At 49.1% G+C, this 18,230-nt stretch overlaps 1 protein-coding gene across 1 annotated transcript in view; it reads left to right on the plus strand.

Annotated features, from left to right (window-relative positions):
• Nucleotides 1-16,911, plus strand: part of LOC119445325 (calcium-activated chloride channel regulator 2-like) — an 82,969-nt gene extending 66,058 nt beyond the window's left edge. Inside the window, exons 7-10 of the mRNA XM_037709637.2 lie at nt 3,316-3,577; nt 12,470-12,571; nt 14,028-14,225; nt 15,871-16,911. Coding sequence (XP_037565565.2) covers nt 3,316-3,577; nt 12,470-12,571; nt 14,028-14,225; nt 15,871-16,376 — 1,068 coding nt within the window. The 3' untranslated portion in view covers nt 16,377-16,911. The remainder of the gene's footprint in view (nt 1-3,315; nt 3,578-12,469; nt 12,572-14,027; nt 14,226-15,870) is intronic.
• The last annotated feature ends 1,319 nt before the right edge of the window (nt 16,912-18,230 follow it).

Consider the following 18,230-nt stretch of genomic DNA (forward strand, 5'->3'; position numbering starts at 1 on the left):
ATGTGCAAAAGTAAACGCGTGTGCATTCAATGCGGCTTCTGCAGAAAACTTCGTAATTGTGTAATTAGAAGAATACGTTATGGTGAGTGTCACGCTGTCATAGTTGGCGACGCTTTTATATATATATATTAGAAATTGAGGGCATGCTAAGTAGAATGAGTCATGTCAGTGTAATATTTGTGGTCTAGTTATGAAGGTTACAAATATGTATAGAAGGCTCGTTACTGCGGTATTTCCATGCGTGAAAGATGTTTGCGCGGTGAGCTCTGTGAACTAAAATAAGCAATTTGTTTTCGATTGGTGAATGTAAGGACGAGATAATTAGATGAGTTTAGGCAAAGCTCAATGTGCGTGGGTATAATTGCGGCCTTTTCAACCAATTGCGCATGCCAGCGCTGCGGATGGCTAGGAGTGCTTTGCGAGCGTGGTGAATTGAGCCCATTTACCACGCTGAACTACAAATGCCACAGTGGTAATTTTTTTTGCAAAAACTAAAGAGACTATTACCTATCTCTGTGCGAATACCTGTGAAATTTTACTGCTTTTCCAAAAGATTCTTACGCTAGTGTTTCAAGGTGGCACACGTGCGTGATATTTCGATGGGGGCGAAATGCAAAAAAAAAGAAAGAAAACGCCCGTGTCCCGTGAATTAGGGGCACGTTAAAAATTCCCCTGATGGTCAAAATTACGACGTGTCTCATAATCGCGGCGTCCCCCACTACGGCGTGCCCTGCCTCATAATCAAATCGTGGCTTTGGCAACTGAAAACCCAGAATTCAATTCTAGGTGGCACATGGCTGTTATCAGCGATGCTTACGAATGTACTGAGATAGCTTTGCGTTACACCAAGCCTACGTGTGGTGGAAATGAGGGACATGTGAAGTGTAATACGAAATGAAACTTTAACTTTCCTGGCTTGATTAAAAGTGCAATTATCGAGTTCGCCGTTCTTCTTGTTTCTCAGGTGTAATACGAGGCTCGTAGAACGTTTCCCCGGTATCCTGGGCGAACTGAAAAAAGGACACCTTGTTTATATTTGCAAAGAAGGTGAGCTCATGGGTAATGTGTTGACGAAGTTCAGAATGTGCGGACAAATTATGCCCTTAGCCGTAAATTACGTATCCAAGCTAATGGAGCGTTATGAGTGCGTCCCACGAACAACGCAGAAGTTACGCTGATGCCCTGGGAGAACTCTAAATGCCAACAAGATCACATCTTGGTGAAAATTGAAGGAACACATTGGCCAACGTTCTCTGGAAATAAAATTTGTGTTGATGAATAGTGCCTTTGTCAAAAAAAAAAAATTGGAGGACGCTTAAGCTTCGCCTTTAAGAGTGGAACGCGATAGCGTTATCGGGCCCCGTTCGCATCGCATTTTTCTTTATGACTAGGCTTCACTGCAATACACAACGTGGGAAAGCCAGCTTACAAAGATCAAACTTACACCGATCCCCTTTAAGTCGGCTTCATTTTTAAACAGAAATGCATTGCTGGGAAGACGTTTTTCCCGATACAATATATGTCGTCTTATATTAAAATGTGAGGGCCCTAGGACTTTTTTCATTATTTTATTAATTGTTTGCTATTGCCCCGACGCACGCACGTGTGCAAAACTCATTAGGCAGGCGAAGTCTCAATATGACCTGCCGAGGATGCGAGCGCCATCTGGATAAGATTTTCGCAAGTGATCTACCCGAGCGTGCCGCTGTTGGTATGGTAGAAATGCCGGAAAAAGGGGCTTGTGTTTGAATTTCCTCGCAGCAGAAATATATTTTCTCGTACATTCAAATTACAATCTGACGCCACCTTGTCCATAGGTTGTGGTTAAGTGGTACTTTACCATTTTTCTGACGGATTTCACTGTGAGAAATTCAATTTTCGTTCGCTAACACCTTGCGCCACGCGGATGGCCTGCGCGATCAGGGTGGTTGGGGATGATTTTCTCCGCTACGGACGCCGACATCCACGCCGACACCGACATCGGATTTCCCGCGACACGGGACCCCTAACGCTATCGCGTTAAAAGTCACACTTTTACCCGAAAGGTGAAACATCGATTGCGATAGCAAATTATTAGACAGCTATACAAAGTAAAGATAGTACTTTTATCGTCCGTATAAACTTGTAAACACTCGCTCATTACTTAAATTAACAAGCATAGTGTCAGCGCGCACAGGCAAACATGAAAATATCACACTCAATGATCGCTGACACTTGCTGTCGAAACGCTGGCGTGATTAAGCGCGGCGTTGAAGCACGCTTCAACGAAAGCTGAGCGGCGAGAACACAGCAAGCACAAAGGTTTGAGCCGTCGGGGCACCTAGACACTGCCCCCGACGCAGATCGCTTTCAAGATACCACCCGCGCGACCGCGCGCGGCCGCGCAATACGCAGTTGATGCCGGAGTACAATGCCGCCCCCCCGCCCCCCTCCTGCTCACTCCCCGGAACCTCGCGCGCGACGGTAAATGGCGCGCTTCCTCCCCGCTTTCTTCCCTTGCGCGCGCGAGATTGAGCCATGATCGTCGGCTTCCCTCGCACGCTTTCACTCGCACATACAGCATACGGCGCGCGGTGACGGTATTATCGTCCTAGGACTTTAGACGGAACATCTCGGCGACGGTAAAAATGCGCCTGGAATGTCCACATAGTTATTATCGCCATAAAACTGCGCTTAAAGGATTGGAAAGCGTCATATGCGGGCACATAGTCAAACGGACCAGTCACAAAGCGACTATACATTTAAAGTATGTGACTTGATTACAGGCAACTGAAATGTTATTTCAACTGCTCGAAATAAACAGCTTCGCAAGAAATTGGGTTTTGATTCTGCAAAGTCGCACAAACCTACTGTATTTTGGTAGGGATGACTGAAAGAAAGTGTTAGCAAACACAGGGAATAGTACAATACATAGGTAGTATGCTAATAAACTCAAGGCGAGGTTCGAAAAGTGACCTAAAAATAAAATAGAATCAATAGCAGACATGGCAATCAAGGACGTACATTTAAGGTCAAGTAAAAATCATGACGGCACATTTTTGGACATAAACTCCTTGGTAAATATGGCATGTCTTCAATTACAATGTTAGTGGAGAGATTGCGAGAGAGAAAAAAAAAAGCACTTGATAGTAACTCTTACCCGGACCGATGTGTAAGACGTTACATAGGGCCTCTTGTTACGAAAGGCGAGTATTCATTTTAATTAGAACAATTCCTCTCCTTGAATTTTCATATACCAGTGGCTTGCTTGGCGCATTCAATGACTTCGGTGTAGTCATCACGTAATTCTACTTTTATCCCCATGTGTGATGATAGACAGGGCGGTGGACCGTGCACCTGTCAGATCCGGCGCGGGTGTCCATAACATCCTGGCCATCGCGTTCGGGCCCAGTCACCCACCTGCGGGCTTTCTTCGGCGACAGCGTACTGAAGCGGGCTGCAGCCCACCTACCACCCGCCGTGTTGCACGCTGAACTGGTGCGCGGTGCGAGGCCTCTGCTGGGCGCCTACGTCACGGCTTCGGTGCGGACACCAGGAGGACGGGAAGTGCAACTGCCGCTGAGGGACGACGGCGCAGGTGCGTAGCCGCTGGGTTTGGGTGGTTTTCACCCGTTTAGCGAAGTCCCCAGCTGAACGAATTCACGATGCGTAATACTTGCGATGAGCTGTAGAAGAGGTACGGCCCTTCATATAATGCTTGGTCAGCTTAAGTTACCGCTGACCACTGACAGCGATTGAACGATGGTCTTAATTGGGCGACTTGCCTCGCATCGCGGTTGCGGCATGCCTGCTCTATGCTTGAGAACGCCCCCGTTTCAGGCTTCAGAAAACTGTGCACCACAGGAACCTGTAAACTTGGAAAACAATTTATTTTCACCTAATACTTCAGTGGTGCCCAGCTTAAATTACCAACGTCGCGAGTAGAATCTCATCACCATTAGCAGCGGCAACAGCAGCCGCAGCAGCCGCCGCCGAATTTCCAAATTTCAACACCCTAACCAATTTTCTGCAATCCTCCACTACGCTTCCATTCCCTTAAGAGGAGCAGAAGTTTATAGAGCGCAAATTCCGCCTAAAAATGCAGTTTTTGGAGCCTTGGCATCAACAAAAAATCAAATGGTATAGCCCATGTGTTCTACCAATGCAATGCATTGGCAGAATTCCGCATTGAATGGTTTCGATGTTTAATTAAATGTGAATATTTCATAAAATATTTCAGTAAATGAAATCTTTCATTTTTTCAAGTGTCTTGGTTTCTAAAGATTTTATCCCTAAGGGGTCGGGGATCGGTGTATCGAAGTAAGCGCGCTAACGAGTGGGTATCTGTTATGATTTGGTTTTCTTAGGTAACCGCAGGGTTGTTCGCCGAAAAGAGTATTTACACTTGCATGGTTCGTATTATACTGGCCACCACTGTGGCGAATCCACAGAGGGAGAAGGAAACGACGAAGCCAATTGCTAACTAAACATGAACACATAATTAAAACAAACCGTCACACACATAAAACAACTAAGCAGGATGCCAAGACTAATAGAAACGTTTATGCGGCTCTAGATGTTCCCACACAAGTACAAAACAATGATGTCCGTGACCAGTCACCACTACTTGAGATGCGTTGTTGCAGCTGCAAAGCGTCGGCCGTATGAGAATAAGTCGCTGCGTGCTTCGTGGGGATTATCCGCAGCTCGGCCCAGGCTTCGCAGGACGGGAGTTCCGCCCCATGTTTCCGGGACCAGTGAAGGCCACATGCTGGACGTAGGACGGAGGCCGGATGGCCACTGAAGTCGTCAAACTCGGACCCGCAGCCCGGCAGCCTCGCTTCTTCAACACCACACAGCGGCAGTCTTCAAAAACAAACAAACAAAAACAACCTTTCTTTCCTTTCTTCTATTCTACTCCTCCCTTTTGAAGAACCCGCAAGTTTTCTTGGTTGGCTGTTGGCCGAGGTGCCACGTCCTACGAACTCGCGCTGAATCTCACTATTATTTTTCTACTTTTAGAGTCACTAGCCGTCTGCCACGCCATTCTCGTGCACGTTAGTCTTTCTACATGACAAAATTCCCCCTCTTGAAAAATGTTTAAATGCGTACGCATTTCTATGTCTAAACGAGGAAACCTGTCCGTCACGTTAGACGAATCTGTAAAATAATACATTCGAAAGGAAAAAAAAAGTCTCAGTTTCTGCGACAAGGCGAAGCATCGATTGCGATAGCAAATTATTAAATGGCTATACGGAGTAACGATCGATAGTAGTTTTATCGACCGTATTAACGTGTAAACAAGCGGTTACCATAACTAAATTAACAAGCACGGTGTCACACGCGCACAGGTTAACATGAAGACATCTCGCTCGATGACCGGGGAAAGTCGCAGTCAAAACGCTAGAGTGAGGAATCGTGGCAGCAGCAGCGAGCGAATGGACCTTCGTGCTGACTTTCGCTTCAACGCGAACTAAGCGTCGAAAGCAACGCGCATACGAAGCCACCGGAATTCGGCACACCTTGCCAACATCGCAGATCGCTGTGAAGCGGAGACCCACTTGGGCGCGCACTGTGCCCACGCCGTAGATCGCTTTTAAATATAGGCGCCCGCACGGCCGCGAGGTAAGCAGCAGCCGTCGGAGTAGAACGGTTGGCAAGGGTCGGATGTAGTCTGATAAGGCTGATAACGACCGGTAAGGGTTCATAAGTGTCTATAATGGTCGGATCAAGTTTGATAAGATTGAAAATGACACGGGCTGCGTGGAGATGAGCAAGTGGCACAATGCTTTGGCGTGTTTGGAAAAGCCCCGTGGAGTTTCTGCGTGTGTTGTTTTTTCTGAGGAGGCAAAAAAAAAAACTATTCCCGTAGAAACTCCTCTGGCAGTTGGCTAAGTATGCGTAAGCATTGTGCGACGCTCATCTCCACTCAACCCGGTGTCATTATCCGTGTTACGACGCTTGAACCGGCCAGTACAAACGACAGCTCTGCGGTAGAGCGCTGCACGGGCCGATTTTTTCAGCCCGGGCCCATTTTTACGTTGGGCTGCCCGCCCGAGCCCGATCAAAACTTTATGGTGAGACCCGGGCCCGGCGCTGGCCCGGAAATAATCTACGTTACCCGCCCGGCCCGGCCCGCCACCCCTTTACCTTAGCCCCGAGCCCGGCTCGAAACTGGCCCGAACCCGACCCGAGACCGAAAATTACATGTTTTTCAGAGTTGAGACGCCCGAGAATAACTCGCTGCACGTTACATGCACACCACCAGAAATCCCGAGCCCGGCCCGGGCCCGCGTAAAAAAATCTGAGCCCGGCCCAGGCCCGGGTCAAAAAGCACACGCCGTGCCCGAGCCCGGCCCGAGCCCGTGAAAAAACTGCTCTACCCGGCCTGGCCCACGGGCCGGGCTGGGCCGGGCCCGGGCTTTCGGGTAAGCCCGAGCCCGTGCAGTGCTCTACTCTGCGGCGACACGAACTGGTGCGGACGACGGCGAAAGGTGCAATGATAACGCGAGCAAAATACTGCAGGTGGTGGCGTCTCCTTGTTAGGAGACGTCAGGGCAAACCAGACGAAGTAGTGAGGGTTGGTGGTCGTAGCGGGGTGAAATTCTCCAGTGGGGGTGAGTTGCCCCAAGTGGCGGTGAGCTGGTCGCAAGGCGGCACGGTAGGTTTCGCGCATTCCTCGGATCCACGCGACGGACACGTCTGTTCATGTTGACGAGCGAGATCATTAGGCAGGCCGTTTCCCAAGCATTTGCATGTGTTCTGGACATGGCTGCGATCGAAGTGAATCGTAGCAGTGCCGACTGCTGATGGCTCCGCGCGCTGTGTTTTCGCCGCTCCGCGTTGAAGAGAGACGCGCGGGCCCATATCTTGAAAGCGATTGTCTCACGGGAATGACAGGCGCACAGTTCTCGTTGAATAAGCATAGAAATGCTTACGCATTTAAAACTGCGGCGATGTGCGTGGACTCGTGAGATTTGAAACTGCAGGTGTTCTAAACAGATCGAGCGACACACAGAGTTCAACCAAGGAAAAAAATCATATGAAAGCTTACAGAATCATGAACCACCTAAACGCTAGATCCAATAGATGATCATGACTTACTCAAATAATCAGCTCCAACAGTTTGTGAGCCTCTTATGTGCTCGAACTCCAAAGAATATTCTTGAAGAGCTAAACTGCATCGTAGAGTTCTGCTATTAGGATGCTTTGGTTGGCCCACGAAATATACAGTAGAGGTTGCTGGCTTGTTGGGATTGTGAATGTAGGTCCGTCCAGAAAAAGGTGGATCGTTTCTATCGCCCATACTAATGCTAGGCATTCCCTTTCAATGGCGGAATGTCGTATTTCACGTGAGAGAAGCGGCCGGCTCGCATATGGAACGAGATGAGGAAGCCCCTCATGTTCTTGCATTAGGACTGCACCTGTAAGAGTGTCAGAGGCATCTATGTGGAGAAAGAATTCCTTCGGGACGTTAGGCACCCTTATAATGTGTTTAGAGCATTTCAGCTTCTTCAGATTCTGAAATGCGTTTTCTCTTTCACGGGCCCAAATCAGCCGGCAACTTTCTCTTTTCGCGTTAGCTCAACAAGAGGTCGGGCCTTCTCAGCATAATGGGGAATTAGGTATCGGTTATAACCAGCAAGTCCAAGAAATGAGCGTACTTATTTCTTGGTTTCCGGTTTCGGAGAATTTAGCGCATGTTCTCTATCGTGCTGTCGACAGGTTATATATTATTGCATTTTAACTGATGACTAAACATTAGTATTGATGTGGTTCCTATTTCACGCTTCTGAGGTTTACCTGTAAAGCCCGAGCTCCGAATTCTTACGAACAGCTGCCGCAGAGAGAAAGAGAGAGAAACGAGAAGGGAAAGGTAGGGAGGTTAACCAAGGACGGTCCCGGTTGGCTACCCTACGCTTGGGGAGAAGGAAGGGGGAAGAATAGATAAGGAGCGTGAATATAAATAATCATAAAGAGTCAGTCATTCACACAGTGAGTCCCAGAGGAAGGTCCACTCTCACACGCGCTCATATAGTCCAGTCTCCTTCAAGAAGTGAAGAGCTTTTGTGGCCTTTCGCATGCAAGAATGCGTAGGCCATGGTCCCAGAATTTTTTTCCTCTGACAGCACTCTGCTATCTAACATGCTGAGTTGAGCTTGAAGAATCCGCCGTTGGGCGTCAAAAGCTGGGCAATGACATAGAAGGTGCTCTAGCGTCTCATCGCACCCGCACGAATTGCATGCCGCACTGTTAGCCATTCCTATTAGGAATGGATAGGAATTTGTAAACGCGACGCCCAACCACATGCGACACAGTAAAGTTGCTTCGCTACGGGATAGTCCAGGTGGCAGGCGAAGTCGCAATTTAGGGTCGAGAGAATGCAGGCGTGAGTTGCTGAAGCCTGGTGAATTCCATCTTAGAAGTGTAATGTGGCGAGCAAGAGATTGAAGTTGCCGCGCAGCGTCCGTCCTTGAGAGTGGTATAGGCACTCGCTGATGTTTTTGATGAGCCGAGCGAGCAGCTTCATCGGCGCTGTCGAGCTGCCGCAGAGTGTTGATATGTTCTTTCAAGGTAAAGGGAACTACTAGCACGTTATGTATATAACCAGCTAAAAATTACGCATAAGGCGAGGGAAAATTGCTGAAGCTGTATTATTGCCGAAGGGCATAAACAAAAAAAGTTACAGGCCTGCGCGGCACAGGCAGCACAGTCACAGCGTAAGCTGGTTGAGCGGCGCAAGAGTAGCTCTAATTTCGGCACCACGCACAACAAGGTCTTCGCGGCAAAGTGTCTTCGCCTCGATTTTGACGAGAACGATCTGAACTGTCCGCCCTGCGACGGTGAGCTGCGGTTGTAATGCTCTCTGCACAGCAGTCTGCTAAGCCCGATGATGCCTGGTTGTAGCCCCGCACGTAGCTCTACGATTCGCCTCTTGAGCAGCGGTTCGTACCTTACGAGGAGACGCCATAACGTGTACCGAAGAGGTACCCAGAATATGTGGCTCACATCTAACATCGGGATAGCGTTGATTGCTCGCCTCGTCTGAATCGCATCGCTTCTGAATCGCATCTGGTCGCACGCGGCAGTTGCAGGCACGTTAACTAGATGGCGCCACCATGCTGTCGGAGGCTCGGCCCGGCGCAGAGCAGGGCGCGTATAAAGGGCATATTTCTTCTGCCTAATAGCAAGCGCTTGCGTGGCTCAGTGGTAAAGTATCCGACTTCCACGCAGCGGGCCTAGGCTCGATTTCAGTGGAGAGCGGGTACTTTTTTTCGCATTTCCGGCGATAGCGGCTACGGGGTGGCGGCGGCAGCATCATCGCGACCAGAAACGGCTATTGGAATGAGCCCATAACAGCTTACGCTGTAAAAGTGGTACTATCCGGATTGTGTGAAGAATGCACTCTTGACTCTGCACTCCGAGTGGCATTTGCACCTAGACTTCTGTCAGATCTAGTTTTGAAAAATAGGTCTTGTTTCCCACTTCCGTCAGCATCAGGTCTGTCCTGGGTATTGACTCGTCATTCGAGATTAGTAGTGTTAATGCGCTGGAAATCAATGCACGCTTGGTGCATTTTGTCTGCCCCTACCCTCCTTCCGGAGCGTAGCGCGCGACTGGCAGACGGAGCGCTTCCTACCCGCCCCTGCGTGTGCGAGATCGAGCCGCGATCGCAGGCTCACCCTCGCACCCTTGCACTCGCACACAGTGCATACGGCTTGCGGCGACAATTTTATAGCCCGTGGACATTATATGAAAAATATCGCCTATCTCGTACCGTGTCTCTGGTCAGCCCTCTCATTCGGTCCAGTTAGCGTGGGCCTCCGTGGCCACGTGATGGTCTACATTTCTGAGAGGAAGACGTGGGAATCTCCTTGTATGTCGTTGCACTGCTTGTCGTTGTAAGGCAGCGAAGGAGGTGGAGTGGAGTCAACGCGTGACTCTGGAGTAGTACGAAGCTGGTATTGAAGAGCGACGAGGCAGCGAAATCTGCGGGCGGGTGCGCTCGTGTCGGCGGCGGCGCCGTTGTTTGGCGGGTGTCGCAGTATCAAATTCACCGACGATTACGATAAATCCCTAATGCGGAATTTGAGTGCAGCTCTATACGTGTTTTCCTTATTCGCGATATATTGGCTGACGTGGACAATCTGTCTCGTGCAGCACGGTGCAAACGGAGTGAAGTGTGGCGCGACTGACTCGCTAATCGGGAGATCACGAGAGGCAGCGCGCGTGTGACGGGTGGGCATAATTCAGAGGCCTCAGACAGACCTCCGCTCATGCAGCGCTTTGTTTTGACGCGCTCGCCGCATGCCTTATCGATGGCGTCATCGGTGAACAGACGACACGCGCTTGTCTGGCGCTGTCTCGGAGCGATCGTCGCCGCAGAAAGCCGCATACACACTAGCGTTAAAACGCGCGCGGCGTGCCTCCGGCGTTAAAATGCAGCTGCGGCAGATTGGACAACGTCAATTCACATGGCCCTGAAGGCGAGGCTCAAATGTGGTTCCGTGCGATTGAAGCGCGACTACATCTCGCGGGGCAAAACTCCAGTTGATGAAAATTATGCATCGAATAAGTAAGTCACCGATTGAAACATTTGAAAACGCGCATACAATGTCATTAGAATAGGAAACTATGATGTCACAGGCCATTTGTTTTCATCCATGAATAATTATGAGTATGAAACTGTGCTGACTTTCTGAACTTTACTCATGGCGATGAATGCTGAGATAAGCCGAGATTGTATTGCCGTATTTAACACTGTTGTGTCAAAACTCTCTTGTGCACAAACATAAAAAGTAATGGCAATATATTTAGTATATAGCCTTATAATATTTCGTCAGTAACTTTATTTTTATAGCGAAGCTGTTAAGGGCTAGGTACCATGAGAACGAGACTGACCGGCGTGTGCAACAATTTCGGCGCCATGGGTTTGCCGCCAGCTGTGCCTTATTAGTACAGGTGTCAAACGGATGATGGATGGCCCATTGTTATACCGTCGCCACCGCCTATGCCTCTTTCACAAGTGTCGCGATACTCGGCGGCGGCACGCCCCACCAATCGTTGTGCCCCTTGGTCTCGTGACGTAGAAATCGCGCTGTTATCAGCAGTTGCCCTTTGGACTCGCTATTGGACAGACGTTCGTTTAACCGCATCTTCCAGGATCCGGACGATGCCGTGCAGTGTGCGGCGGCTAGGAAGGCTGTGGCTCATACGCCAGTCTATGACGATGAGGCGGACGTGGCGCAGCAAACGCACTACTTAGCCAGCGCGCCGCGCGAAAACAAGACACTGGTGTCCTTGATATTTGACGAACGTGACGATCGAAGACGCTCAATATAGTCAATAATGATAATATATAAATTCGCTACAGCAATATTCACTATAGCAGACCCACCACAGTCATTGCTTCGGTGGCTTCCATCTTCACAGTAGTAGAAGGGCTCTGCGTTTTTTTTAACTGCCTTTTCACTAAAGAATATGTGGCACGCGTGCTTTGTTCTCAAGGTTAAAGTGTGGTGTTTGGGAATTATTTCAATGTAATGTTGACATTATCTTAACACCGAAATAACACATGTGTGTTGCTATTAAGAATACATGCACGTGGTAACCGCAACATGTAACTGACCGCCTAGCAAATATACTTCATCCGCAATCCGAAAATAAAAACACCCGTAAGCTGGCGTTGTATTGCACGTTAAAGAACCCCATGTGGTCAAAATTAATCCGGAGCCCTCCACTACGGCGTGCCTCATAATCAGAACTGGTTTTGGCATGTAAAACCCCAGAAAGAAGAAAGAAGAAGGAATCCGAAAATGTAATGTTCCAGAGTGCGCAACACAGTGTACGCGTCCGCCTCCCCTTCTAAGAGAGCAAAAGAGTAGCTTTCATCGATGGTAGGTGAGAATTCCGAAAGCTACCGGCAATCTCAGTGCAAATAAGGTGGGTTATTTGTTGTAGGATGCCAACAGCCTGCCATAAGTTTCGAAAACATGAATTTGCTTGCACCCAAGAGAGTGTTTCTTTTTACTTCCACATGCTAAGAAATGTTAAGATATGATTGTAGTGTTTCCGTTATTTCTTTTTAAAAAAAGCTGTTATTTTCAAGTTTCGAAAATTTCCGGACATTCAACATCTATACCTGTAGGGACATCAAGTGCTGCTCTTTCGCCGCAAAATAACGCACTTATGGCCTCCGATATCCGGCCACGCGCCGGCCCATCTCGGACCCCATGCTTCATGTGCCTTCCATGACTGCGACTCAGTCACGGCCGTCGCTCGCACACGCTAGCACACTGATACTCTTAGGCCATGTTGATAGCCAAACAATAGTACTGACCGAAAAATTACGCATCAGTGTCACGCTGTTTTGCAAAGCTTCCGCTTTGTGAAAGGGCCGTAGGGTTTCCCGAGCAGACTACTGAGTTGCATCGTTCTTTGCCGCTGATAGTAATGTATTCTTCACGGTTATCTGCTGTCTCTTATGCAGGCATTGACGTGGGCGCCGGGGACGGCGTCTACAGTGCAGCGTTTTTCGCTTTCGACGTGGCCGGCCGCTATGCGGTTCAAGTGCGTGCCAGGGGCCGTCGAGGTACGTCATACGGGGTGCTTCTCTCCGGTTGTAGTCTAGCCAGAGCACTCGCAACGAACAAGGTAATCTGAGGGCAAGTTACACAGCTTCTGTAAAATATTACTTGCCGGAAGGTGTGCTGTACTGAAGTCATTGTTGTCTCAAAGAGGATGGTATTTCGGCATACACAAAGTAGTCGCAAGCGTATCCCGTTGCACAGAATCAAATAGAACTTTCATTCAAATAATTTAAAATAATTTTAGTTGTACGTGCCAAATCCACGATTTGACTATGAGATACGCCGTAGTGGGGGACTCGAGATTAATTTCGCGCACCTGGCGCTTTTTAACGGGCGCCCAATTCAAGACGCTGCACGGGCTCTTTCATTTCGCCCTCACCGAAATGCGGTTACCGCGGCCGCAGTCGAACCCACCAACTCGAGCTTAGCGGGGCAAAATTTCTGTGGAATTTTCGCTGCTGCCTTACTGCATTACAGAGAAAAGAGAGGTGTAGCGCTGTTTCCACTCTACTCCTCGTAAGTAATTCGCTAATCGTGCTTTTACGAATGTAATTTAGCAGACTTTCACACATAGCTCTCCGTTAAACAGAGACCAGGCTAAAATGGTTCAATCGCTTTTAGAGTGCCCCCTACGTGGCTGCGTAGTGTATCATCTAAGGTGTATTTAAGTGTGGATGCAGCTGGACGGGTGTGTAATATTGTGACGGATATAGAATGGATTTATTTACAATGAAAGGGGCAGAGAAGACATGGGACGGTCCGAAACAGTCGATGCCCGAAAAACCTCGCGCCACTTCTCCTTCTTCTTCTATTCTCTTCCGGTGCGGCGTTACAATATATTCCGAAAAGGTCGCAGTTACAGTGACCGCGATATAAGACAACGATGTATATTGTCAAGTTTTAGTGACGGTAAATTTCCCGACAATAGCGCAACTGCGAGTCACGAAACTAACCCTTTATTGGGAGAACTCGGCCCAAGACAAACAAGAAACACTCAACCACAACGATAGCTGCGAGCACAGACGATGGCCGTCAAAATGTGGCATTTGGGTCAAGTGCACAGCTGTTTCACGTTACTCCTCGTACCTTCTAGCGTAATCACTGGTGATCACCTGCGTATCAAAATGTACATACACCACTATCGCGTCGCGCATACAGTCTGATGATAAAATATTCTCTCACGATAGAGTAGGCGACAATTTCCGGGACAGTTTCAATACATGAAAGTGCATCCTGTGCTGAGCGATAAGGTTGTAACAGTTGTAAACCGGTAAAAGACGGTCACCGAAAAAAAAAAGTCTATCATGCATGCGTCTCAGTACAGTAGTAGTTGAGGCCAGCGAACGCGGCAAAAATTAATCTTCACACACCTCTGAGCCATAACAACGTGCAGGCAAACACTGCCGAACTGCCGGCAATCCAACTCTATCGAGATAATACCTGCGTTTCGTCCTGCAGAAGCAAGAAATGGAAACTGGAGTTTCTCCCGATTTGCTGATGCCGGGTCACTGTGGGTGGGAGCCGTCGACAGCAACCTGGCGTATCCGCCTGCGACCGTGCGAGATCTGCGCGTGGAAGGGAGCAGGCGCACCGGACAGGGATGGCTTGTCACCCTGGCATGGACCGCATCAGGCGACCAGCAGGATCAAGGCACGAGTACGTGTTGCAGGCCTTTGTGTGCCTTCGTTTGTGCATTTATTTTGTGATATTCAATTCAGTGAATAATTCGCTTGTGTTTTTTTACTCCAAGCATAGAATGTCCTGTTGTGTTGCTGTTATTATTTTTTTGTCGTTGCACATTTTACAAATTTGTACATTTTGTGTTTACGAAATATGCTGTAATTGCCGGAACGTTTTTAGCATCATCTCATATTACCATGCTTTGATCTCTGAACAATTCATTGTTTGTGGTAAAGCCGGCGACAGAATTTCTAGCTTCATCCAAATAAGTCCCTAACCTTCACGCAGCCGCGAAAACAGATGATCCACTTTCAGTGAGCGGGGGGCGTCACACCGGTAACACGATATAGCCGATTTGTGGAGGTGCGACATAGAAACAAGAACATTGCTAGCGACAGTTTATTTAGAGACACATGACGTGCCAGGTAAATGTTTGTAGTTGCTGTAGACGTAGTAACAGTACTCGTGCGTAGTATAAAAAGGCAGAATTGCAATAAATACAAAGAAGTTAGAAATTTTGCCCACATGGGAGCGGTATTCTGCTTTATTATAAAGGAATTTCGCCACGTCCAATCGAAGTACACAGTAGATGTATATACATGCCGCTTTGGCGTTGCGTAATATACGTTAAGAGAAGAAGTTATATACTTCTTGACAGTCCGCTGTGGCAAGTTATATAGTCAACAGTTTACTTCATAAGCTAATAATTATTCTTGTTGTGCTGCTCGCTGAAATTGTGGAATTAAAGCCGAGCAATTAGGAAGTAACGTCTTCTTAACAGAAATACTGTGACTCTCAACAGTTCTGAAATATTTGTCCCAAAAATGTTGTTCAAAATACCTCATTTCTTTCGTCAAATGTTCACCGAAAACCTCCATGTCATAGTCTGGAAGAAAAATAGCTCCAGTGCCAATGCATCGTTCAGCGTGTTTTGAAAATCGATATATTTGCCTGGTGGAATGCCAGCAAACGGGGAGAAAACCAGATCAAATCACGAGGAAGAAATAGACAGGAAGGATGCTTTTCACCCTTCCTGGCGAGCTAGTCTCAGAATATGAGTGGGTAAGGCATCTCCATAAGGATGATTCAATCTTATAATTGGAAAAGGTTCCCTATAGTGAATAATTTGACAAGTTGACTACTGAAGTAGCTCACCCAGCTATCTGGATATTGCGATTTATTCTCCATGTAATATTTGCCTCTTCCTTGTAATCCACTTGAAAAATTAAACAACGCTATCTGGAAGAGGGGACTACCTAAAAACGTGTTCGAAGTAAAAATAAAAAGAAGAGGAAATAGTATGCGTTACCTAATTTCGCTCATTGCATTGCGAAAACTGTGTATTTTATTGTGTGTATTGAGGAGACATGAATTTATTATATAGTGGACAGTCCTCGGTAAGTAACATGTCGACGCGAAACGTTCTTGTGGAAATACATTTCCCACATTAGCATTCACAGGGCAGATGCTCTAAAGACGAGCGTCAAAGTTTGTCCCACATATAAATTTGTCCAACGGGGTTGATCAATTGAGTTGGTGCTAAAGATTGAGATCCTCGGTTCCTTTCATAGTTCTCTCTTACAAACCACTAAAGAACCCTCGTTGGTGTACCCTGTCGCAGGTGCCAGGGTAGAGCTGTTTGCGGCGAAAACGGCATCTGCACTGCGGAATATCTCGGAGGGCTCCCACAAAAACAATACCTCACTACATCGAGTGACGGATACGGAACTGGCAGCGGGCAGTAGCCTGACTCTAGTTCCTCCAGCTGGCCACCTGCACAGGGTGTCTATTGTGACCGCGGGGCCTACCAGTGACGAAGTGCACGAGCTCTACTTCACCGTCGTCGCAGTGAGCCACTCGGGCGTCCGGTCTGCACTTTCCAACATTGCCGCAGCCAGCTTAGCAGCTGGCGTCAAGTCAAAGCACGCGTCATTTCCGCCCTGGCTTCCGGTGCTTCTGTTCTCACTGGTCGCAGTGGCCGCTACCCTGGTTCTAGCCGCTACATACCTGCGCGTGCGTCGTCGCGAAGTTTTGCGCTCCGACAGACCCGTGGCTGTGTTCGCCGCGGCCCCGGGCAAGGCGCAGCTCGAGATGGCTTGTAGGACGAGCCTTCTAGCGCAGCCCTGAGACGCACGTGGTGACCGCAACGCCGAGAGGATGAGACATAGGATACGCCACTACGTGATGCCCACGAAACTGCTGATGCCGTTCTCACTGTATGACGTCAATTTGTTCACGCGTTAAAATACAAACTTGACACTTTCCTTCCTTCACCGGTTGTACTACGATACCGGGATATTTGAGCAGATTCAAATAGGGTATTTTTAAAGCCAAGGGCCAAACTAGAGCACTGCGTGGGCTCGGGCTTACCCGAAAGCTCGGGCCCGGCCCGGCCCACGGGCCGGGCCGGGTAGAACAGTTTTTTCACGGGCTCGGGCCGGGCTCGGGCACGGCGTGTGATTTTTGACCCGGGACCGGGCCGGGCTCGGGTTTTGTAGCGTTAGCTACACTGGCCTAGCCAAGCCCGTTTCGCGCGGCACATCAAGAGCCGTGCTGCGCATGCGCAAGGGTCAGTGATGTCACACGGCATGCGCACCGGAGCCACCGGAGCCGGCACCTCTCGCGCACTCCGCCGCCGCCGCGCGCGGATCACCGGCGCCGGTCTGCGCATTCCAGAGGAGTGACGTCGTAGCCGTGGTAGACGCACTGGCGCCGGCGCGCGCTCGCTGTGCAGTCGCCGTCTGACACTGCGCTGGAGCCGCCGCGCTTCTGACTGGCGTTTGCCAGTGTGGTATAGCCATGGAGAAGGAGAGCGCAAATGCTGCTCAACAGCGCAGAAGAACGGAGAAGCTTGACTCATAAGAATAATCTTATCTTAAGAATAATCTTAAGAATAAGCTAAGAATAATCAGCTGAACCTTTGCTAACGCTACGTATATCCTGGCATAGCCGAGTTAAGCCACTGCAACTTTTTTTTGACGCGGGCCCGGGCCGGGCTCGGGCTTTCTGGTGGTGTGCATGTAACGGGCAGCGAGTTATCCTCGGGCCTCTCAACTCTGAAAAACATCATTTTTCGGTCTCGGGCCGGGTTCGGGCCGATTTCGAGTCGGGCTCGGGCCGGGCTCGGGCCTAAGGTAAAGGGGTGGCGGGCCGGGCCGGGCGGGTAACGTGGATTATTTCCCGGCCCGGGCCGGGTCTCGCCATAAAAGTTTTGATCGGGCTCGGGCGGGCCGCCCAACGTAAAAACGGGCCCGGGCCGGGCCCGGGCTTAAAAAATTGGCCCGTGCAGTGCTCTAGGCCAAACACATAGCTTGTTCATCTGTAATGTTCTTGATATGCCTTTACCTTTGTGCCCCTGTCATCAAATTACTGCGACCGACTCGAGATACAGCGACTCAACCGCAGGATTTATCCTCCCCCTCACAGAAAGCTCAGCACCGAAGAGCCCTCAGACTTATCCAAACAAACACATTCCCGAACCTACACAGATACAGCAAAATATACCCACAAACATATCGCGGCATCTGCCCCTGGTGCGGCGACACACGCCCTACACTCTTTCACATCTCGTGGGGGTGCGGGGGCAAACCTGAACAATTAAAGACGCCTAACACGTCATTTGAGCGGTGGGAGGTACAGCTGACCGGCGATACCCTTGCGGGACAAGAAGCTCTCGTCCAGCAAGTACGTCGAGCAGCCATGGCCAGTGGAGTCCTGGAATGAGGACACCACGCACTCGTCCTCAAGATCAACGATCTCGATGGTCTAAATAAATGTTTCTCTCTCTCTCTCTCTCTCTTAAAATGCGTGACAACCGTTGTATGTACTGCTGGCTTTATGTCTTTTGCTGCTGTCACGAATGCCAGAAACAGCGTTCGACAAGTATGCCTACTATATATGGGCTCTACTTTGGAGGTTCTGACATTTTTCTCTATACTCTGTCTCCTAATAGATCGGCAGCGCCGCCAAGGCTACGAGCGT

The sequence above is a fragment of the Dermacentor silvarum genome, chromosome 3 (genome assembly GCF_013339745.2).
Source record: "Dermacentor silvarum isolate Dsil-2018 chromosome 3, BIME_Dsil_1.4, whole genome shotgun sequence".
Classification (NCBI taxonomy): Eukaryota; Metazoa; Arthropoda; class Arachnida; order Ixodida; family Ixodidae; genus Dermacentor; species Dermacentor silvarum.